The sequence below is a fragment of the Dromiciops gliroides genome, chromosome 3 (genome assembly GCF_019393635.1).
Source record: "Dromiciops gliroides isolate mDroGli1 chromosome 3, mDroGli1.pri, whole genome shotgun sequence".
Classification (NCBI taxonomy): domain Eukaryota; kingdom Metazoa; phylum Chordata; class Mammalia; order Microbiotheria; family Microbiotheriidae; genus Dromiciops; species Dromiciops gliroides.
The window spans coordinates 665115020-665139720 of NC_057863.1; the positions used below are offsets into that span (position 1 = coordinate 665115020).

Below are 24701 nucleotides of genomic sequence, written 5' to 3' on the forward strand. Positions count from 1 at the left end.
CTCCCCCCAGCTGGGATCTCTCTGCCTCCTCCCCCCGATCTGAGATCTCTCTGCTTCCTCCCCCCGATCTGAGATCTCTCTGCCTCCTCCCCCCGATCTGAGATCTCTCTGCCTCCTCCCCCCCATCTGAGATCTCTCTGCCCCCTCCCCCCAGCTGGGATCTCTCCGCCCCCTCTCCCCAGGCTGAGATCTCTCTGCCCCCTCCCCCCGATCTGAGATCTCTCTGCCTCCTCCCCCCCCATCTGAGATCTCTCTGCCTCCTTCCCCCCTCCCCCATCTGAGATCTCTCTGTCCCCTCCCCCCGGGCTGAGATCTCTCTGCCTCCTCCCCCCGGGCTGAGATCTCTGTCTTCTGAAAACCATCTCTGCACATGCTAGCCCCAGGTAGGTCTGAACCCCCAAACCCCACTTCTGCCGGCTGCCAACTCCATCGTGGCTCATCTTCCCCATCTGACCCCTTGGTGAGGGTCAGCCAGGCTGGCCAGGAGCAGGCCTCCTTCTTGGGCCTGGCTCTCTGGTCTGCCCCTTGTCTCTGCTTCATGTTGAGGCTCCCCTCACATCCCCAAGGTCCTGGGGTGCCATTCCCACTGTTACCATGGGGCAGCTGACCCACCTTCCCATGTCACCCATAGTATCAGGTGGAGGGAGAGCTCTGAGTAAGGAGTCATGGAGACTCTGCCTGGTCTCCTCCCATTTGGGACCCCAAGCTCTTCCTACTTCTGGGGTCTCAGTGGGAGGATGGGGGAGGGGCAAGAGGCCAAAGACAAGGAGTCTCCTCCTGCTCAGACCAAGTTCACTTCCAAGCCGGACCCTCCCTGCTCCCCTCTTTGGAAGTGCTCTGAGGCTCTAAGCTCTATGATTCCGGGCAGGTCAGCATCCAGCCTAGGAAGAGAAAGCAAAGTCAGTGTCTCCCCAACACCAAGATCCTTCTCCCTCCCCAGGTGAGCCTGCAGACGACCAAAGGCTATTCCAAGGAGAGAGCCTGGAGCCAGAGAGAATGACCCCGGGGGCCCAGAGACCCCCATCCCAGGTGAGTGCAGCCCATCCACAGACCTGACCAGCATCAGCCAAGGTGGGATCCAGCAGAGCCAAGGAAGCTTTATCCTGTCAGATGGAAGTTGTCCTGTGCCGTGCCGTCAGCAGAGCAGACATGGTCCCCCTGGTTCTGCTCATTTCCTTCTGCCTCAGACCACCCCAGTCTTCCCTGCTCTCTCTGAATCCCTCTCACTTGTCATTCTTAGGTCCAGTCAATGAGCATTTAGACAGGGGCTCCTCTGTGCCAAGCACTGTGCCAACCTACTGGGGATGCAAAGGAAGGTTCCAACAATAACAAGCCCTGCCCTCAAGGGGCTCACAGTCCAATGGGGGAGACAGTGTCAGCAGCTGGGTCCACAGAAGGTCTCTACAGTATGGATGGGAGGCAGCCTCAGAGGGAAGGCTCTAGCAGGGTCAGGGACCAGGAAAAGCTTGTGTTCAGAAGCTGAGATGGGAAGGAAGCCAGGAGGGGCAGGGGAGGAGGAAGGACACTCCAGGCATGAGAGACAGCCACTGGAAGGGCACAGCATCAGGAATGGAGGGCCTTGGTCAAGGATCAGCCAGGAGGCCAGTGTCCTTGGGCCAGAGAAGAGGCGGAGGGGAGGGAGGTGCAAGAAAAGTGGAAAGGGGCTTGGGGCTGGTCCTGTGGTGTCTGTTCTGTGCCGGGAGCCTTAGAAATATTAAATCATTTGATCCTTTGGGGAGAATTGTCAGGGTCCTTGCCAGGGACATGCAGAATAAGGGAGCAGTTTGAAACCAGACAGGTACATGGCAGGTTGTTGATCCACTCAAGAGTGATGGGCACTTGGTTCCTGTGATCTCACAGCTCTCATGTTATATGTATGCGTGTATTTATGTGGACATTTATATGTGTGTATGTGTACATATACATGTTTGTGTATGTGTATGTATACATGTAGATGTATATGGGTGCAAATAGAGCTTTATCCCTATCTACTTATCTGTCCTCCATCTCTGTTTCTGTCTGTCTTCTTTAGCTCCTTGACCCAGGGTCCTTAAGCAAGGAAAGGAATGGAAAACAGACCAAAAAGAAGAAAGAGGATACTTCCACCTTTCAAAGGCCTTTAGCAGCTAGGTGGCGCAGCTCACAGCATGCTAGCCTGGAGTCAGGAAGACTGAGTTCAAATCCAGCCTCAAGACACTCACCATCTGTGTGACCCTAGGCTTAACCTACCAACTTAACCCTGTTTGCCTCAGTTTTCTCATCTGTAGAATGGGCTGGAGAAGGAAGTGGCAAACCATTCCAGTATCTTTGCCAAGAAAATCCCAAATGGGGTCAGGAAGATTTGGATAGGACTGAAAGGACATCAACAGCAGGATCTTCTTAGACAATCAGCTGGTGTTAATTAGCCTTTGTTAAGGGCTCTTCTTTGCCCTATTTGCTTGAATTAAAGGAAGGGGGTGAGGTCCTGGAAATCTTCCTAGAATTCTGAATTTTCTTTTTGTAATATGGGGCTGGGGGGTGGGGTACTGAAGGAGACATTCAGTGCCTGTCTGTGGGGCATCAGGCTTAAGGCCAAGAATTACAATGAGACCAAATGCAGTCAATTTGGTTTTCCCCAAACTTCACTATGGACAAGCCTCCCTGTGAGGTAGGTGCCCTTACTATCTTATTTCACATTGAAGAAACTGAGGTAAACAGTGCCTAAGGGTCTTGCCCAGAATCACATAGCTAGTAAGTGTTTGAGGTTAGATTTGAACTCAGCTCTTCCTGATTCCAGGCCCAGGATTCTGTCCCCTGAGTTAGCAGATTCCTCTACCTAGACACAGCTTTTGCCCCCTCCTTTGGGCAGTATCTGGTTCCCCTGAAAAAGAAAAAAGAGTGGCTGAAGTGTTTTTCAAAATGCCTAGAAGGGAACAGACTTCCAGAAAGATACACAGAGAGGGGGAACATCTTAGAAAGGAAAAGGTTGAAATTATCATATGTGTTCCATATATCAACTGTTGCCCTTTGCCTCAGGTCCCTTCTCTGTAAGAATGAGGACGATCATAGCACCAGTACTGGTCAAGGGCCTACTATGGGCCCAACATTCTGTTAAGCCCTGGAGATTGGGAGGAACAAAGACAGTCCCTTCCCTCAAGGAGGACACAATCTAATGGGGTTGACAACATGTAAACAAGTATATACAAAGTTATGAATATACAGGATAAACAGGAAATAATTAACTGAAGGAAGACAGGAGGATTCAGAGAGGGTGGGGAAGGCTTCCTGTAGAAGATAAGATTTTCACTGCAACTTGAAGGCATCCAGGAGGCAGAAATGAGGAGGCAGAGAATTCCAGCCAAGTTGGGAATCCAGAGAAAATGTCTGGAGCCTGGAGATGGGGCGTCTTTGCTGGCATAACCAAGAGGCCAGAGTCATTGGAGGAAAGTGTGAGATTAAAATTGGATATTAGATCATAAATCTCCCCTACTTAACCTTTCCCTTAATTTATCTCCCAGACTAGTAAATGGAAGAAGCTTCTGGTTTTCTAGATAGAGCCTTTATTGTATGGTAGTCACAAGGTGATGTTGATTAGAAGGCTAGGAAAGTAGAAATACAATACAAATCGTCTTAAGTCTAGGCTTAGTCTATATTCTGTATAAAACTCACCAAAACCCAAGGCCACTTTTGGGGAGAGAGACCGAGTCAAGCGCGTGCTGTTAACTGAGAGCCGGGCCGAGTCAAACTCCAGTCCGCGTCTGCCTGTGCAGCGTAGCCAGGAGACCAGCGGAGCAGGAAAAAGCTCCCACTTCCGTTCTCTCCTTGCCTTTTAAGCTCGCACCCCGGAAGTCAGAAGTCGAGTGCTCAGCAGGCAATGCTGTTGGTCTCCTCCCCAAAAGGGTGGTCCTAAAAAACCCCCAAAACTGGCCTCTCTCCATTATCTAACCGACTGTTAAAACTTTTTACCACATTCCCCCCTTTTGTTCCTCAAGAAACAAAATATTTCCTTGACGGAACCTGGAAAAACTGGATTCTGGACTCTGGTCTGGAATAACTGTTTGAATTGCTGTATTTTTACTAAACCTTAGCATAGCATTGTCAATGATCAAATTAATAAATTCCATTACATTCCCTCCTTTATATCCTTAGACTTCTAATAGAAGGTTGAGGTAGTTATGCAATCTGTAACACTTTTTACCACCATGTGTCTGGATCAAAGCCATATTTAGTATGTGTTCATGACACGTGAAAATGTTATGGAAAGGTTATCATACCATATCTCATGGTTCTGAGACAGCCAGTGATTGTGCTAGGCCACAGGTGAGTTCAACTGAGTGAGATAAAAAGATAAATAAGTTCAGTTAAATTAGGTTAAATTAGGAGGGAGAGAGGATGAATACTGGACTGTGCCTAGTAATTGTGCTCTACATAGTCACCATCATAAGCAAACCATGGACTTTTCAAAAGTCAAAACAAAACAAAAACAAAAAGGATTAAAAAAAAATAGGTATAGGGTAGGTAAAGGGTGGGGGAAATTGAGGTGGGCCAGAAAACTAGGCCATGTGCTTCAGTGCTTTTCCTTCTACAAAAGACACCCAGTGCTGAGGATAAGGTGTGGGAAGGATGAAAAAGCAGGTGATGTCTAGGTCGTGATGCATGTTGAAGGCAGGAGAATTTGGTATCTCATTCTGAAGGTGATAGGGAGCCACTGGGGTTTATAGAGTAGGGGAGTAGGCTGGTTAGGCCCAGCGATTTGGGCCCTTTAGTCTGTTGGCTAATTGGAGGATGCATCGGAATGAGGAGTGTCTGGAAGCAGACTGACCCACCAGGAGGCTGCTGTAAGAGTCCAAGGGTAAGGTGATGAGGGCCTGCCCCAAGGTGGTTGCAGTATCAGCAGAGGAGGGGGTGGATTGGAGAGATATGGTCCAGGTGGCACCAACAGTATTGGCGACAGGTAGGATAAAGGGGATGAGAGATTGGAGTCAAGGATAGCACCTCAGTTGTGAGTTTGAGGGACTGGGAGCATGGGGTTGCCCTGACAGTGATAAGGAAGGGGGAGGTGGGGGAGACTTTAGGGAGAAAGATAATGAGCTCCATTTTGGCTGTACTGAGTTAAACATGTCTCTGAGACATCTACTGAGGATGTCTGAAAGGAAGTTGGAGAGGCAGCTCAGGGTGAATGGCCTCAATTCTCAAAGCAAAATCAAAGGGTGGGGCTCTTGGAGCCGGGACCCACCCAAAAAGCTAGATCTAAAGCAGAGCCCTTAGACTTGAGCTCCCTCTGCCTTCTTTCCTCAAAGATCAGATTTCTCTGCCTTCTTCCCTTGGGGCTGAGATCTCTCTGCTTAAAGTATTTTATCATTTCCAGTTGCATGTAAAGAAATACATATAAGGATAGTTTTCAACAGTTGTTTTCACAGGATTGTTAGTTCCAAATTTTTCTCCTACTCTCCCTTCCCTCCCTCCTCTCCAAAATGGAAAGCAGTCTGATATAGGTTGTATATGTACAATCACATTAAACATACTTCTACATTAGTCATCTTGTGAAAGAAGAATCAGTGTCTTGGGAAATAGGGTAGGGGGTTTAGGAAGGGGATAGGGGTTTGGGTCCTTAGGAATTCTTTAAAGAATTATACCCTCTTGCACACAAAAGCAGTTAGAATAAGATGGTAGTTTATTTTTTATTTTTTCATTTTTTTTTTAGTGAGGCAATTGAGGTTAAATGACTTGCCCGGGGTCACACAGCTAGTAAGTGTTAAGTGTCTGAGGCCGGATTTGAACTCAGGTACTCCTGACTCCAGGGCCAGTGCTCTATCCACTGCGCCACCTAGCTGCTCCAAGATGGTAGTTTATTTAGAGGAAGGTATTGTGGGCCCAAAGTTCCCCAGAAGTTCTCTGGGGCACATTGAGGAATCTTCTCCTTGAGAAACTAAACCAGAGGACAGATATGGGGAACCAAATCTGACTGAGCTAGCTTCCTGACCTCCACCCTTCATTCTGGTCTCCCTTACCCCTGGGGAGATATGTTTGGGTGTGGCTGTGGCCTTTGTCTCCTGAAGAGAGAGATGGCTTGAAAGATCCATAGCCACCCCTCACCCAATTACTCTAGTCACTACCAGTGGGGGATGGTCCTCCCTCACTAAAGGAACTTTCCATAGGCAGATGGTCCACCCCCATCAGTCCCCTATAAAAGTACCTTCCAGTCTCCTGTTCGAGGAGATTTGGTACCTCAGAGCCATGTGCTTTATGCCAATCTCCCCATGAAAAGTCCAAGGATTTCTTTCATGGTTTCCCTCCCCCCACCCTTCCCTTCCCTTGCCCCTAAATAAATTACCATCTTATTCTAATTATTTTTGTGTGCAAGAGGGTGTAATTCTTTAAAGAGCAATTCCTAAGAACCCCTACACCTAACTCAAACTGTACCCCATTTCCCTCTTAACAAAGGGAAGGGGAAGGGAAGGGAAACCATGAAAGAAGTCCTTAGACATCTCATGGGGAGAAGGCATGGCACAGAGGCATGGCTCTGAGATACCAATCTCCTTGAGCAGGAGATCAGTGGGTACTTTTATAGGGGACTGATGGGGGTGACCATCTGATTGTGGAAAGTTCCTTTAGTGAGGGAGGACCCTCCCCCACTGGTGGTGGCTGGAGGAGTTGGGTGAGGGGTGGCTGCAGATCTCTCAAGCCATCTCCTCAGAACACAAAGGAAGCAGGCACACCTAATCTTATCTCCCCAGGGTTGAGGGAGACTAGAATGAAGGGTGGGGGTCAGGAGCTAGCTCATTCGGATCTGGTTCCACTTATCTCTCTAGGCATGTCTGTCCTCTGGTTTAGTTTCTCAAGGAGAAGGTTCATTGATGTGCCCCAGAGAACTTCTGGGATACTCTGGGTCCATAACAAGAGCACAAGGGAGAAACCTCAAAAAAGAAGGAAAAAACAGTCCAAAAGTAGAAACGGTATGGTTCAATCTGCATTCATAATTCACAATTCTTGTTTCTGGATGTTGAGAACATTTTCTATTATGAGTTCTTTGAAACTGTTTTGGATCATTGCACTGCTGAGAAGAGCCAAATCTATCCCCATTGTTCATCAAACATTGTTGTTGTTTCTGTGTACAATGTTCTGGTTCTGGTTCTGCTCCTCTCAGTCAGCATCAGTTCATGTAGGTCCTTCTAGGTTTGCAAACTACCCTAGTACCTTTGCCAAGAAAACCGCCAATAGAGTCAAGGAGTGTTGTTCCTGCCTGAAAATGACTGTGCAACAAGTTCCTTTCAGCCCTCAAAACACTCAAGTAACAAAACACATGCAATGCCCAGAACTTCTTCATCTTAAAAACAAAAACCTTCTCTTAGCCCTATCATCCTTAAACTATCCCCTTTCCTCCTTTACACAGGGATTTCCTAGAAGAGACTCCCCGTTTGGGATTGTCCCTTCTTTTTCAACCCCCTGCTCTCTTCTCCACCTCTTGGAAATCAGATCTCCTTGAGTCAGCTAAAAGCAGTGACCTCATTGCTGAAGACTCATCCCCTTTCATTGGCTTTTCCCTGACTTCTCTATAGCAATGGTTGTTGCCAACCATTCCCACCCATTGGATAAACACTTGTCCATGAATATTGTCACCTGTCCTGGTTCTACTCCTGCCTATTGGACTGATAACCAAGAAATCAGTAACTCCTTCCTCTGGTCTGATTTGGTTCCCTTTTCTCCCTGCCCACCTCACTCCCCATGGGGGTAACTCTCCCTCAGTCCTGGGCCTGCTTTTCTGAAGTGGTTCTCAGGCATCTCTCTGAAGGGAAATAGCTGGTAGTGCAGTGCACTGGGTAGTGATGGACCTCAGTCAGCTAGACCCGAGTCCAAACCTCCTCAGATCCCTTTCAGCTCTGTCAAGTGACTTGATGTCTTGCCCTCTCTGTTTCCTCATCTGTATGTCCCAGACACTGCACTGGGGTGCAGAGGACAATCAGTGTTGTTCCCTTAGCAAGTTTAGGTCAGTGTTGGGGAATTGCTCAGCCCAGAGGTCCTAATAACAATCCTGGCTCTGGGGGTGTCCCCTGCTATGTATAAAGGCAGCCTGTCCCATCCCAAATGTTCTAGGGTGCCCATCCCAGTTTTACCATGAGGTCAGAGTTGCCCGACCTACATATCTCAGCCTTAGTATCAGATGGAGGTAGAGTTCTGTGTCTGTGGTCATGGAGGCTCTGCATGATCTCCTCCCCTCTGATGTCCCAAGGCCCTTCTGCCTCCTGGGTCTCTGCAGGAAGATGGGTGGGAGGTAGGAGGCCAAAGGCTAGGAATTAGAGAGGGTGGCAAGTCCTCTTCCTGTTCAGGCCAAATTCCATTCCAATCCTTACCCTCTCTGTAATCCTCCTGTTCTGGTTAGAGTCTCTCCCCTGAGGGGAGAATGTTTGAAGTGCTCTGAGACTTTGTGAGAATCAGGGTGCCACCCCCTGAGAAGAAAGCATGGAACTAGCATTGGGAAGCTTCCTGGCCTCCAGAAGTTACATCTATTCATAGAACTGTCTGTAAGTCATGTCAATCAATGCTACCAGCCAATTAGAATGAGTTAAGTTTCTTTATCCCAATGAACGTATATTTATTCCCTCTTTGAGTCAAATCTAATGAGAATAGGGTTGAAACAATGTTCACCCCTCCTTTCTTTCCCTCTATTGTAATAGGTTTTTTTCCACCTCTTCATATGATATAATTCATCCCATTCCACCTCCCCTTTCCTCAACTCCCCATAGACTCCCTTTTTAACCCCTTACTTCTTTTCTATCATCACATCAAAGACAATTTATATTTATACCCTCTATATAAAGTCCTTCTCTCTGTCCAAATACATTTACAGTTCTTAAGAGTTATGAGTATTATCTTCCTGTGTAGGGATATAAACAGTTTAACCTAATAGGGTTTTTCTTTTCCCCCCTCTGTTTACCTTTTTAAACTTCTCTTGAGTCTTGTATGTTGAGATCGAATTTTCTATTCAGTTCTGGTCTTTTCACCAGGAAAGATTGAAAGTCCCCAATGTCATTAAATGTCCATCTTTTCCCCTGAAAGAAAATGCACATTTTTGCTGGGTAATAGATCCTCGGCTGCAATCCAAGCTCCTTTGCCTTCCGGAATATCATATTCCAAGCCTTGCGGTCCTTTAATGTTGAAGCTGCCAGGTCCTGAGCAATCCTGACTGTGGCTCCATGATATTTAAATTGCTTCTTTCTGGCTGCTTGGAGTATTTTCTCCTTCACCTGATAATTCTGGAATTTGGCTACAATATTCCTTGGAGTTTTCCTTTTGGGGTCTCTTTTAGGAGGTGATCGGTGGATTCTTTCAATGATAATTTTATCCTCTGATTCTATAATATCAGGGCAGTTTTCCTTAATAATTTCCTGGAATATGGTGTCTAGATTCTTTTTCTGGTCATGGCTTTCAGGCAGTCCAATGATTCTCAAATTGTCTCTCCTGGATCTGTTTTACAGATCAGTTGTCTTTCCAATGAGGTATTTCACATTTTCTTCTATTTTTTCATTTTTTTGATTCTGCTTGACTGATTCCTGGTGTCTCATGGATTCCTTATCTTCCAACTGTCCTACTTTAATTTTTAAGGAATTGTTTTCTTCAGTGAGATTATGTGCTTCCTTTTCCAAGCTGCTGATTCTTTTTTCATAGTTTTCTTGTTTTGCTTTCATTTCTCTCCCATTTTTTCTTCTACCTCTCGCAATTGATTTTTAAAATCCTTTTTGAGCTCTTCCAGGAAGGCTTTTTGTTCTTGCGACCAATTCACCTTCCCTGGTGAGGCTTCAGATGTAGGCAATTTGAGGCTATTGTCCTCATCTGAGTTTGTGTTGGCTTCTTCCCTATTGATACAGAAGCTCTCAATGGAGAGGGCTCTTTTTTGCTTCTTACTCATTATTGCAGCTTATTTATTTATTCTTTAAGTTGAGGTCTGCTCTGGGGGCACCAGGGTCCCTGTTTTGGGCTTCTTGTGCAGGGGTATAGGTGCTGTGTGACCGGGTTTTTACTCTGAGGCCTTTATGGTGTGTGGAGATCCCCCACCCTGCACTTCCTGTCTGATTGTGCTCGGCCAGCCAGGCGCCGGACCCCAGTGTCTGATTCCGCCTGACCCGTTCGTGGCCCTCTCGGCCGGTGCAGGTAGGTTTTTCCACTGTCCTTCTTGGCCACCAGATTTTTGAACCAGGTTCCAGGGGCCTCAGTTGTTCTGCTGTGGCCCGCAGCTCTTGCTGACTTGCCCTGACCCCCTTGGCGCTGGGTTGCTGGCCTGCGCTGACCCTCCCTTTTTCCCGAGTCAGACCAACCTTTTCCTGAAGTCTTCTAAATTATCTCTGGTTGGAGGACTGTGTCTCTCTGTCTGTTTGCAGGTTCTGTAGTTTCAGAATCCGTCCAGAGGCTTGGTTTAATGTTCGTTTTGAGGGAACAGAAGGAGAGCTCAGGCAACTTGCTGCTTCCTCTCCGCCATCTTCCGGGATAAGATCATGTTAATGTTTAGTTTTTGTGAATTTTCTATTTCTATTTTTATTTTTGTTAGAAGCCTGAGCAATGAGCTCACACAATAGAATATAAATATCCCCCCCTCTCAACCATGCCTTTTCAGAGAAACCTCTGAGTCCTGCCCCTTTTTCAGATTCTAAGCTCTTCTCTCCACATTTCTCCAATCCTTACTCATGCTTCTCTTTTGCATGCCTGGAGGCCAGGACCCAGCCTCCTCTAGAAGCCTTTATCCCCCTAGCTGCAGGGGGAAGGTGGATCCAAGCTTGAGTTCTAATCTGAGCCTGCTTCACAGGCTAGAACACCAAATTGCCCTGGTCCCTCCCCAGCTAAGCCTCCATGTTTGAATGTAAGTGCTGCTGCTGTGCAGCACATGGGAGAGATGGTCCTGCCCCCTCCAGCACCTCTTCCAGTGGTTGAGACACCACTTCCTCCTCTGGGGAGCCCAACTCCTCCCCTTCCCTTGGAGCGGCCTCCTATCCCTCCTATGGCCATGTCCCTTCCTACTGCCAGGGAGGGCAGTAGATCTAACCCTCCCTTCTCAGGTCCTGAGCTTGTGCATGCCCATGCTCCTCTACCTGCACTTCCAGCTTCTGCTCAGTTACCAGAATAACCGGCCACTGCCCCCACCCAGCCACTCTGTAGTTCTAATTGGACTTGCTGTAATTCTCTGATACTGTAACGATTGGAATGTCGCCACCTGCTGGAGACTTACTGTAGAAAAGCTCCGCCATGAGGTGAAGGTCTCTGAGGGCAAGACCGTGCGTCTTTTCTTTGGTGTCAGGAAGTGATGTTTGCTTTTAGGAGGAAGAAGGGGGAGCCGGGCGCTCTGACTTGCACTCCTTCCTGAGGACCCTGGTGGAGAAGGGAGCTAGAAATGCACTGTCCCTTTAATAGATAGATGAATCTAGGCCTTTCCTTCTCTCCTTACCAAATTTCTTTAATTCATCAACATATTCTTCAAAAGGAGAGTCATTTATTCTAAAAGACTCAAACTCAGTTCTATGGTTAAGCATATAAGAAGCAGATTCTTGTCTGTGTCTGAGATGATTCCTACAGTGACCTTGTAGCTGATCTCCTAAAGCCCTAAAAAGGCAATTTCCATCTCCCAATACTTTACAGAGACTGAGTCCCAAGGTATGTAACTGGTCATTGGGACCATCAAATGGGAACAATCTGTTGCCCCTGGGCTCTCTTTGCTCTGTAACAGTTGCTATTGTTAGGGTTTTTTGCTCTTTAGTGTCTACTTGAGTTTTATCTGAAATCTCTTTACCTATGAATGGTGCAGGCTTTACATGAGAACAATGAATCCAAGAGTTTTTTTCACCAATTTTAATGGCAGTAGGAGTTGTCAATAATACCTGAAAAGGTCCCTCCCAAGCAGTCTGGGTTCCACTGGTTCTCTGAAAATTCTTTACATATATTTTATCTCCTGGATTTCAATTATGCAATGAAAAGTCTAAAGGTCCCACCTGGACCACAGCTCCTGCCTCATGGAGTTCACGTAGCCTAGACTGTAATTCCTGTACATAGGAGGCAACAGAAGTATCACCTCCCACCAGTGATGTATAAACTGGGTAAAAAGTTTTAGCTTGGATAGGAGGGTGGCCAAAAAACATTTCATAAGAATACCAACCTTAGAAAACCCTTTAAATTCCAGATATACTCATTTTGTTCAGAATCATTTTGTTAATCTGCCTTTGTCTTTAATTAGTAACCTTGTAAAGCATTTGTATTATGTAAGGACCAATAGAGAATATAAAGGGGTTAAAGAAAAACAAGAGAAACATAAGCTGAATAAAAATGTACAAGGCAATTATCATTTATCAAGAACCTGCTTCTATTGCTATAGATGACATATTTTACAGAAATGTAGAAGTAAACAGCTAGATATTAATATGACAGTTGGGGATTTTAGATATTGGAATAAAAAATGTTCTAAATTCACTTAGAAATCATGTCAGTTCAAATGTTAATAAGGGTTTCTATGCTATTACATCTACATTTTGAAATTAATAGTATGGATTTATTTTCATAGAGATTTCATTCTTTTAAGATTGTCGTTTTATACTTAGCTTAAAAAAAGTAGGGCAGCTAGGTGGCTCAGTGGATATAGCACTGGCCCTGGATTCAGGAGGACTTGAGTTCAAATGTGGCCTCAGATACTTGACACTTATTAGCTGTGTGACCTTAGACAAGACACTTAACTCTCATTGCCATGAAAAAAAAAAGAGGAACATTTGCAAAAGCTTTTCAAATTCATGTAATCAAATTTATATTTTGTAATGCTCTTTTTAATATTCATATTCATTTAGAATTCTCCAGTTTGAATTTTATAGTCTTTTTTTCTTCCATGTGTATTTTGTTCTATTCATCTCTTTATTTTTGAACCAATGCAAGATGGTCTTGATTTCATAATACAATATTAAGTCTGGAAGTGTTATTCTCCCATACTTTTAATTATTTTTCCAACTGATCATTTGATCAAATTCTTTAATATATTTCCTTGGTAAATTGATTATCATGACAACTGTAAATTAATTCTAGAAGTACTATTTTTACTAATTTTTTTAAAAAGTTAGTATTTGGAATGATTGCATATTGTATCTTATATTCTGAGTCAAAGCATATTCACATTTTTTGCAGTCATCATTATCCTCAATGAAATCCATATGAGACTTGGATTATGGGACCTTACCATTTAAGGTATTAAGTGCCTTCATTCTGAGTTACCAGGTGCCAGTTGGCCAAGGTGCCAGCCAATCACAAGAGGAATACATACAAGAGCAGACATTGAGCTGTCCCAAAAGGTAAGACAGGAAGGAGTCCAGGTACTGCACTGCCTTGGGAAAGACCAAGAGAACGACCATTGGCAAGAGTTAAGGCTGGATTCTCTTGGTTTCATTTTCCCCTGCATAGCACTGGATGGCTGGGCTAGGCCATCTGGTTTTATGTCTGAGTTTGATGTTCCCCTCCTATTTACCTGATGCCATGGACATCTCAGTCCCATGGATTTGATTAAGCTTGACTCAGTTTACCCTCAGTGTACTGTATCAACTGTCTGTACAGCCATGAAGTTTGTCAATGCTCATTCTCTTATTTCTCTGTTCTGTTGTAGTAACCCCCATAATTCTCAGGTGTCATGATAAATACAATGTTGGATTTGACCTTGACATCTGCTACTAATTATATTAGGTCCTTTAATTTCTCATAATGGCATGAGGATAATTAGGCAGATGATGCAAAAAGTGATGAAACAAAGATAAAAATATTTTCTAAATTAATATCACAGTTGTCTTCTCAATTTATTCTCCCCAGTGGGGAGTGTAGTAATATAGAGTTTCAGAGAATGCTTCAATTTTTGTTTTTATTATATGTTTCGTGTGTAACAACTGGACAGTAATTATAAAAACCTCTAAAACCTTCTGAATTTCCTTAGACACATTTTTGAGAAGTCTCATTGTTTGATTTGGTTATTGGCAAAGCTATTTGAAGTTGTGTTAAGATCAATTTTGTAGGAAATTTCCCAGCTGATTACCAGTCTCTGAAACACCTGAGGGACTTTAAAAACACACTGGAAACTCTACAGTTGAGACTTGCTAGCCTTGATCATCAGCATCCACACCTGAAAGACTTTCATTCCACAACTACACCCAGAGGACATCCCAAGAGTCATCTGAGAAAAGACTAACAAAGACTGAAATGGACATTTTCCTGTTTTCCTTTTCCCCATTGTATACACTGTTTATAATGTCCACTTACTAAGGGAGTGCCCCCTTTAGCCTTTCTTAATGTGTTGCTCAATGTTTTTTCTCTCTTCATTCCCTTTACTTTGTTAGTCATAAGTATCTGTAATGTTATTGCTTCATGGAAGGAAACGATGTTTCTTCATGAAGCACAGGGTGGGAGTGTGAGAATCAGGGTGCCACCCCCTGCTGAGAAAGACATTGTGAGAACCAGGGCAATGCCCTCCTGAGGAGAAAGCATGTAACTAGTGCTGGGAAGCTGCCTGGCCTCCGGAAGTTACATCTATTCATAGAACCACACAGAGGTCATGTCAATCAATGCTGCCAGTCAGTTAGCTTGGAGCTGTGTGTGGGGTCCTCCCCTCTTGAGGTCCGGCTCAGGAAGACTGGGAATCGATCCCTTTTGGGTTGCTGGGACAAGCTACTGGCAACAGGAGGGGCAGACAGAGTAGACAGATCTCCTAACTTTCTGAACTCCATGTGTTCTTCCTCTCTCTTATACTAACTTTTAATGTACTTTAATAAATGCTTAATGCCCAAAGGCTGGTGCTATAAGCTTCTAATTTAAGATGACCACACATTAGAGTTTTAGTCATAACAGTTAGATTTTAAACATAACAACTTCAAGCTCTGTAATTCCAGGTAGGCCAGTGTCCACCCTAGGAGAAAAACGCAAAGACGATGTCTCTCCCACTCTGAGACCCTTCTCCCTCCCCAGGCCAGTTTGCAGACAATCAAAGCCTATTCCAAGGAGAGAGCCTGGAACCAGAGAGAATGGCCCCAGGGACCCAGAGACCCTCCTCCCAGGTGAGTACAGCCCATCCACAGACCTGACCAGCATCAGCTAAGGTGGAATCCAGCAGAGCCCAGGAAGCTTTATCCTGTTACATGTACATTGTCCTCTGCAGGGCTGTCAGCGGAACAGACATTGTCCTCCTGGTTCTGCTCATTTCCTTCTGCCTCAGGCCACCCCAGTCTTCCCTGGTCTCTCTGAATCCCTCTCATTTGGCATTTCTTAGGTTGTCAGTGAGCATTTAGACAGTGACTCCTCTGTGCCAAGCACTGTGCCAACCTACTGGGGATACAAAGGAAGGTTCAAACCATAACAGGCCTTGCCCTTAAGGGCCTCAGGGTCTCCTTGGGAGATAACATGGCAGCAGCTGGGTCCACACAAGGTCTCTACAGTATGAATGGGAAGCCCCCTCAAAGGGAAGGCCCAAGCAGAGTCAGGGACCAGGAAAAGCTCATTTTCAGAAGGTGAGGATTTTGCTGAGATGTGAAGGAAGCCAGTGTTGGGGGCCTTGTGACCTGGGTCTAGGGGATCCTTACAGGAGAGACCAGAGTGTACGCCCCCACCTGGGCAATCCAAGAGCCACATGAGCAGCCCACCTTTTTACCTGCCCAATGACTTTTGCTGGCTTTCAGCACCATAATGTTGGGAGACTTGTGACCTGGATCAGGAGGCAAGGTCACCCACAAATTGGAGGCTCATCAAAAATCTTATAAAATGAAAAGTGACTTAATAGGAGAGAGGAATATACGACCAGGAGACAGAATCACTGCTGAAAACCTGTCTCCCTGGGTAAGAGAAGAGCTGGTCCTTTCTATGTTTACACACAAAAGCTGTGTGCAAAGCAGTTAGGAGGGGTAAGGCCACTGGCAGGGAAACAACTGGTAAGGAGGGCCTGGGTAGGAATAGCACCCACCCTCATCAGTGTATCATCTTTGTTCCTTGCAGACCAGGGTCTTTTGTTTTGTTTTGTTTTTGTTTGTTTGCAGGGCATTGGGGGTTAAGTGACTTGCCCGGGGTTAAGTGACTTGCCCAGGTTCACACAGCTAGTAAGTGTTAAGTGTCTGAGGCCGGATTTGAACCCAGGTACTCCTGAATCCAGGGCCGGTGCTCTATCCACTGCACCACCTAGCTGCCCCCAACCAGGGTCTTTTTACTCAGCCACACCATATTCTTCTTCTTTTTTTTTTCCCATGGCAATGAGGGTTAAGTGACTTGCCCAGGGTCACACAGCTAGGAAGTATCAAGTGTCTGAGCCACACCATATTATTTGAGATTGGAAGTAAAGCTGCTTTTGCCTTGGGAAAGTTTAATGATTCCTTGGGGTTTGGGGTCCCTCCTCCCACAACACCAGGGGGCCCAGGTGAGGAGGGAGGTCAGTGCAAGCATGAGAGACAGCCCTTGGAAAGGCACAGATCAGGCAGTGGGGGGTCTTGGTCAAGGATCATTCAGGAGGCCAGTGTCCCCAGGTCAGAGAGAAGAGGACTGAGGTGCAAGAAGACCGGACAGGGTTATCTGATGTCTGCTGTGTGCTGGGAGCTATATAAACATGATCTCCCATGATCCTGTTGGGACATTTGTCAGGATCTTTCCTAGGACAGCGAGAACAAGGGAGCACAAGTTACAGCCAGACTGTGTAAACTGTGGTTTAGCTATTCTCTCTAGAGAGAGACACCCTCTTTGAGTGGGTGACAGACATGTGTGTCTCAGAATTCCACAGTTGACGGAGAGATAGTTATCATAGATAGGCTTACAAAGAAGTTTTAGATAAGACTAGGTTGGGGCACAGAGATACTAAAAGGTCCAATTTTCTTTATCATACAAATATTTTATTTTCTAGTTACATGTAGAGAGAGTTTTCAACATGTTTTGGGGGGAGTGGGGCAATGAGGGTTAAATGATTTGCCCAGGTTCATGCAACCAGTAAGTGCCAAGTGCCTGAGACCAAATTTGAACTCAGGTCCTTCCTCCTGAATCCAGGGGCGGTGCTCTATTCACTGGGCCACCCAGCTATCCCTCAACATTTGTTTTTATAAGATTTCTAATTTTTCTCCCTCCCCAAGACAGCAAGCAGTCTGATATAGGTTATATATGTAAAATCACATTAAAAACACATCTGCAGGGGCAGCTAGATGGCGCAGTGGATAGAGCACCGGCCCTGGAGTCAGGAGTACCTGAGTTCGAATCCAGCCTCAGACACTTAACACTTACTAGCTGTGTGGCCCTGGGCAAGTCACTTAACCCCAATTGCCTCACTAAAAAAAAAAAAAAAATACATCTGCAGAGGGGCAGCTAGGTGGCGAAGTGGATAAAGCACTGACCCTAGATTCAGGAGGACCTGAGTTCAAATACCAACTCAGACACTTGACACTTACTAGCTGTGTGACCCTGGGCAAGTCACTTAACCCTCATTGTATCCCCCCCACCTCCCCCCCCCAAAAAGAATGCTCCTTTGAAAAATACATCTGCATATGTTGTGAAAGAAGAATCAGAACAAAGGGGGAAAACCTCAAAAAAGAAAAAAGGAAGATAATATGGTTCCATCTGCATCTAGGTTTCACTGTTCTTTATTCTGGATGTGGAGAGCATTTTCCATCCTGGGACCTTTGGCGTTATCTTGGACCATTGTGTTGCTGAGAAAAATCAAATCTCTCAGAGTCGATCATCACACAATGTTGTTGATACTATGTATGCAATGTCCTCCTGCTTCTGCTCGTTTCACTCAGAGTCAGTTCCTGTAAGCTTTTCTAGGTTTTCCTGAAATGCATCTGCTCCTTTCTTACAGCACAATATCATTCCATTCCACTGACGTATCACAGCTTATTAACCATTGCCCAATTGATGGGCATCCCGTTTTTTTTGCAGGGGATTGAGGGTTTAGTGACTTGCCCAGGTTCAAACTGCTACTAAGTGTCAAGTATCTGAGGCCAGATTTGAAATCAGGTCTTCCTGTATTCAGGGCAGGTGCTTTATCCACGGCGCCACCTAGCTGCCCTTATGGCTGATCTCTTGTCTGTTCTTCATCATTCTGCTTCTTACCTGTTTGTCTTGACTCTTGGTGTCAAATGTTCTAACGTTTTAGGGTTCTGTTGTGATCATTTCTTTTTCACAAATAAACTGTCAACATCTTATGAATAAGCTTGATCTCCAACCATAGTCAATAAAAATTCTATGGAAAATGTAATTTTTATTATAAGTGAATGAGTTCTCCTTTCCCCATCATAGTTACTCTTATTTTTATGTAACTAAATATTAAAATCAATGAATATATTCCTTTAACTAGTGAAAGCAATTATAAAGCAAAGACATGAAATTGGTTTTGGTTATGACACATCATACCTGGTGTTACCCCAAGCCCTTACTATTCCAATGCATAACTTTTCCTCACTTTGCTGGAAAGTGATTCTCATAACTCTTACTTCAGGGCAGATTGTAAGCAACATTTCTTTCGTTGTTTTCTCCTTAGTGATGACTAAAAATATTTTTTCTCCCCAGAGTATACAATATTTGCCAACTTCTCATAAATTCTTTATAAAATTTCCTTAGCATATCCCTTATGACATGTAACATAGCCCTTGTGTTGAGGAAGAATTTCATATTACCTTGCTTTCTTCTCCCTAGGCTCTGATACTTCACTCCCAGAACCCATAACTTCTCCCTGAGCCTATGGGGAGAAACATTCCATAGTAAGAACTTTATTTAACTTTTATCATTCTAACATGGTTCTCACTTCAATATAAAATGCTTTCCTCAATAGTCCACTGGGCTCTTGCTGGATATGGGTTCAAGTGTTGTTGCTGCCTCTCATAAATATGAGAGTTTTGGGCAAATGCCTTCTGTGCTTCTGTTTTTTCCTCTGAGTTGATGAGGGTCGGATTAGGTGAATTCTGAAGTCTTTTTCAGCTCTAAATCATGTGACTTTTGATGGTTTAGGAATTGGTGACATTCAAGGATGTGGCTGTGCATTTCACCCAGGAGGAGTGGCGCCTCTTGGACCATTCTCAGAGAGAGCTGTACGAGGAGGTCATGCTGGAGAATGTCCAGAACCTGCTCTCTGTGGGTAAGGACCTTTGCCCCTGGCGACTCTGAGCTGCTGACATGGTAGCTCCCTGCTCCTCATCCTGCCAGGCCTAGCAAGTTTATCCTGATTCTTCCTTCTTTGTTCCCTCAAATTCCAGTCCAGATGTTGGGAAAGGAAGGGAATAGAATAAGCATTTATATATACCTGCTTTGTATCCAGCAATGGGCAGAGTGTATTGTCCTTATTGTCATTTGATCTTTGGGACATCCCTATGACTTTGGTGGTATTATCATCCCCATTTCATAGGTAGCAGGCAAAGAGGTTACAGAACTTGTCCAGGGGGACACAGCTCCCATGTGTCTGACACTGGTTTGAAATGGTCTTAGTGACTCTAGGCCCTGGGCTGTTACCACTGCACTACCACAGCCTCTAATTTCTAGATAATCGAAGCTAGGCAGTGTGCCCATCCTTCTAGGAAAGAGGTAAATAAAGGGGATGTTTTCTGATGCCAAATGGCCTGTGTGACCTCAGCCTGCCTCCAAAGAGCCCAGCAATCAATACCTTGGGAACTATCCTTGAGGCATCCTGGGAACCATCCTGTCATCTCTGCTAGCATGTCTTCATTCCCTAAGGAGGACTAAATTGTATATTTCTCCCACTTCTCATCCCTTCCTTATTCTTTATTCCTAGGACTTCCAGTTTCTAGAGAAGATGTGAGCTCTCCTTTCCAGGGAGGGGAATCACCAGGGATGGTAGAGCACAAAGGTCCAAGGATCTCCTGTCCAGGTGAGTGGCATAAAAGCAGGTGTATGAGGGCTGTTATCATAAGAGGTCTCCTAAGTGTTGTGGTGAAGGGAGTGCTAGACTTGTGGGCAGGAAGGTCTTAGTGGAATTGATCTTTAGATACATTTCAGCTGTGGGATCCTGTGCAAGTAACTGACCCTTAGAGCCCCAATTTCCTCATACAGGGGAGCAAGTCAAACTCCTGGGCATTTCAGTTTATTTTGTGGCATTTAAAATTATATGGGAGTGACCTGTTTCTGGCCCAAGTTGTAGGGAAACTTAGCTGCGGTTTCTAATATATTGGTACTTAGAAATTAGAGGCTAGGGGACAGCTAGGTTGCGCAGTGGATAGAGCACCAGCCCTGGAGTCAGGAGTACCTGAGTTCAAATCCAGCCTCAGACACTTAACACTTACTAGCTGTGTGACCCTGGGCAAGTCACTTAACCCCAATTGCCTCACTAAAAAAAAAAAAAAGAAAGAAATTAGAGTCTATACCACCAGTTTGGGGCATTAAACATTTATTAAAGCATATTAAATATTAGCAAATATAGAGCACATGACCCTAAAAGTTCAGAGGGGTTAGCGATAGTGGGCCTTGTGGCTGCTCCTTCAGAGTCCCAAGGCCTAGAGAGTCTTTGAGTGTAAGTTCCTCGAGGTCAGGGGGAAAGGCAGCCCTTACATAGTGCTTCAGGCTAATTGGCCAGCATTATCCAAATCTCCTGGTTCATTGGACTTGAGGGTGGTCTGGAGCAGTATGTGCTGAAGTCGGAGCCCAGAGGACAGGCCCTCTGGGGGCCAAGGCTTCTCAGGTAGGTGCGGATTTAACTTCCATTTTCTATATTCACAGTCCAAGGTCCAACGACATTTCCTTTGAAATTCTCCTGACTCTGGGGTGGTCTTAAGAAAGGGCAGACAAGGGGCAGCTAGGTGGCCCAGTGGATAGAGCACCGGCCCTGGATTCAGGAGTATCTGGGTTCAAATCCAGCCTCAGACACTTAACACTTACTAGCTGTGTGAACCTGGGCAAGTCACTTAACCCCAGTTGCCTCACTTAAAAAAAAATAAATAAAAATGAAAGGGCAGACAAGGCTCTCTGGGTCCCCTATGACCCCATTATTTGCTCACATCTTGTAGTTATAAAATTTTGATGGTGTAAGAAGTCATCATTTTGAACTTTGGGGCATGAAACTCTCCTGAAAGCCTCTCAAAATGGGCTGAAGGTATCCATTTTGGATTTCTTCCTAGTATTTTTTCCTGTCAATAAACATTTACTAAGCACTTACTATGTTCCAGACACTGCTAAACACTAGGAACACAAAGAATGGCAAATGATAAGCCTTGCTCTCAAGGAGTTCAGTCTAATGGGGAACACAACATGTAAACAAGGATCTACCAACCCAGTGTATTCAGGATAAATTGGAGCTAAGCAAGACAGGGAAGTCCCTATAGGTGAGGAAGACAGGAACAGACTTACTGTAAAAGCAAGAATTTTAGGTTGTACTTTAGGGAAGCCAGAGCAAGCATGAGTGTGTAATTTAAAATTCTAAATGTGGGTTCTAATCTGTCCCCCCAATTTGGCAGGGGGCGGGAACTGATTAAAATTACTGATAAATGACTTTAGGTTTTCTTAAGGGTTTATTGAAAGATAGTAAAAGAAAGAGAAAGATTGAGAACAGATTTTCTATAACCTGGTGATCCTAAATTTCCTACGCTCCCACTTCTGCAGTCAACTGCCACCACGCTGATCTCTCCCAGCCAAAATGGCAGAGCTCTCTCTCCAGTATCTGCTTCTTCCTTCCTGTTCCCCTCCCAGAAATGGGAGGTTCTTCAAACTGATTGACTAGTGTCATTCAAATTCATTAAGTACCCGTAAGCACTAGCCAGAGGTGCTTACAATCTAGTTAACTAGAAGTCAGTCAGCAGTCAATCACCTTATCCAATTCAGTCAGTTTAAAATAATCTCCAGGTGGGCCCCTGAGTATCTGCTAAATCTCATCTATCACATTCCATTATCTTGACACATGAGGGACAGCCAGAGAGAACATGGAGTCAGGAAATGTTGCTGGTGTACGGTGCTAAAATTCTAGCTATACTATCTAAAATCTAATGAGTGGTCGCCAATAAATTATAAGCTTTAGCAAGAGTTAGACTTATAAGCATTTATTAAGGAGAAGAGGAATTTGGTGAAGAGAGAGAGAAAGGCCTAGATTCCTCTGTCTATCTCAGGGAGCCAGCCTCTCCAGCTCCTCTCCCTCTTGAGGTCCTCCAGAAAGAGCCCAAGAGAGCAAGCCTCACCTCTTTTATAGACAATACCCATGAGCAAGCATCACTTCCTAATGCCAAGGACCTGACCTTGCAAAATTATAAAATAAAATACTAGCAAAGAGATTACAGAACTATGTCATGAGGATCACACACCATAAACAGGTAGCATTTATATCAGAAATGCATGGCTGTTTCAATTTTAGGAAAATGATCAGCATAGTTGATCATATATATAAGAAAAACAATAAAAAGCATATGATTATATCAATAGGTACAGAAAAAAGCAATTTATCTAAAACCTTAAAAAAGCATTATCCACAAAGGGGATCAGCTAGACATGATGCCAGTAAGATCAGGAGTGAAACAAGTATGCATATGATCACCCCTCTTATCCAATATCACATTAGACATGTTAGCTTTAACAATAAGAGAAGAAAGAAAATTGAAGGAATTAGATTAGGTAATGAAGAAACAAATCTATCACTCTTCTCAGATGATATACTTAGGGAATCAACTAAAAATGCTACTTGAAAAAAAAAACTTTAGCAAAATCACAGGATATAAAATAAACCCCAATAAATAATTTCTATATAGTAGTAAGAGAGGTCAACAGTAAGAGAAAGATAGATTCTGTTTGAAATAAGAAGACAATATAAAATACTTGGATATCTACTTTCCAATAAGAGAAACCCAGGGGCTATATGAACACAATTACAAAACACTTGTAATTGTTTAGAAATAAAGTCAGTTATAACAATTTCTCATGAGTAGGCTGAGCTAATATAATAAAAATGACAATTCTCCCCAAATTAATTTACTATTCAGTGCCATACTGTGATGTTTAAAATCTATATTGTGTGATCGCCTTAAATTAGAAACTTTAGCACCCATCTTTGGGCATTAAACATTTATTAAAGTATACAGGTATTCACATGGAGTTTAAGGGCTAGTCAGGTGTGATTACAATCTAGTTAACTTTGAAGTAGACTAATCAACAGTCAATCATTCTCACTTGATACAATCAGTTTAGTTTAATCTCCAAGTGGGTCTTTGAGTATCTGCTAAATCCCATTATTTTATCACAATACCAATCATCCCACTCTGTTGTCTGCTTCTGTTTTTTATTTCTTTATAAGTGACTTGCCTAGGGTCACACAGGTAACTCACTCCCTGTCATAGAGAACATGATTTAGATATAAAGGGTGGTACCACCAGAAAATTAAGAAAGCAGAGATTAGTCTGTCAGATTTGTGGACAGGAAGATTTTATGCCCAAACAAGCAGTAGAGAACATCATGACATACAAAGTGAATCATTTTGCTTACATTAAGGGAAAAAATGCTTGCAGAAGCAAAATCAATGTAACCAAGAATAGAAGGAAAGCAGAAAGATGGGAAACAATTTTTTATAACAAGTGTTTCTGAAAAAGGCCTTATGTCTCAAATATAAAGAGAACTTAACCAAATTTATAAGGACACAAGCCATTCCTCTATTGATAAATGGCCAATGAATGTGAACAGGCAGTTTTCAAGGTCAGGAATCAAAGTTACATGTATTCATATGAAGAAGTGCTTTAACTCACTTTTGAGTAGAGAGGTGAAAATTAAAAGAACCACCTGACACCTCTTAGATTGGCTAGTATAACAGAAATGGAAAATGATAAGTGTTGGAGATGTGGGAAAATTGGAACACTAATGAATTGTTGCTGCAGTTGTGAACTGATCCAGACCCTGTCCAGAGCAATTTGTAACTATACCCAAAGGGCAATAAATCTGTGCCTAGTCTTTGACCCAGCCATACTAAATCCCTATGCCATAGGGATCATGAAAAAGAGACCTACATGTACAAAAGATTTGTAGCTCCTTTTCTTGCAGTTCCAAATAATTGGAAATGGAAGGAATGGCCATGGATTGGGGAATGGCTGAACCAGTTGTGGTATATGAATGTAATGGAATACTGTTGTGCTAAAAGAAATGATAAACAGGCAGATTTCAGAAAAACCTGGAAAGACTTAAGTGGACTAAAGCTGAGTGAAGGGAGCAGAATCAGGAGAACGTTGTCCATAGTAACAGCACCATTGTGGGATGATCAACTGTGAAAAACTTAGCTCTTCTCAGCAATACTATGTTCCAAGACAACTCCAAAGGACTCATCATGGTAAATGCTGTCCACATCAAGGGAAAAGAACTGTGGACTCTGCATGCACATTGAACCATCCTATTTTTACTTTTCTTTTTTTGTCTGTTTTGGTATTCCCTTTTGTTGTGATTGGTTTTTTGTGGGGTTTTTTTACAAGACTAATGTAATGTTTAATGTGATTGTACATATATAACATATCACATTACTTTTTATATTTGGGAGGAAGGAGGGAAGAGGGATGAAGAAAACTTTGGAATTCAAAATCTTATAAAAACAAATTTGAAAAGTTTTTACATGTAACTGGAAAAAATAAACTATTAAGATTGGTCCAAAATTATATATATATATGTTTTTTTAAGGTTCTAAATAATTGGAAACTGAGGCAATGCCCATCAACAGGGAAATGCCTGAACAAGTTGTGGTATAGGAATGTAATGAAATAATAATGAGCTATGTGAAATCATAGGCAGACATT

At 43.9% G+C, this 24701-nt stretch overlaps 1 protein-coding gene across 4 annotated transcripts in view; it reads left to right on the top strand.

Moving 5' to 3' along the window:
- The first annotated feature begins 259 nt into the window (after nt 1-259).
- Nucleotides 260-24701, top strand: part of LOC122751859 (zinc finger protein 2 homolog) — a 29050-nt gene continuing 4608 nt past the window's right edge. The window contains exons 1-7 of one of the 4 annotated variants that reach the window (XM_043999081.1): nt 335-383; nt 941-1029; nt 2033-2647; nt 13129-13292; nt 14947-15035; nt 18952-19078; nt 19730-19825. In XM_043999081.1, the coding sequence (XP_043855016.1) occupies nt 15003-15035; nt 18952-19078; nt 19730-19825 (256 nt within the window). In that variant the 5' untranslated portion in view covers nt 335-383; nt 941-1029; nt 2033-2647; nt 13129-13292; nt 14947-15002. Of the gene's footprint in view, nt 384-940; nt 1030-2032; nt 2648-13119; nt 13293-14946; nt 15036-18951; nt 19079-19729; nt 19826-24701 lie in introns of those variants that run through there. The other 3 variants (XM_043999082.1, XM_043999080.1, XM_043999083.1) reach the window with 3 other exon arrangements.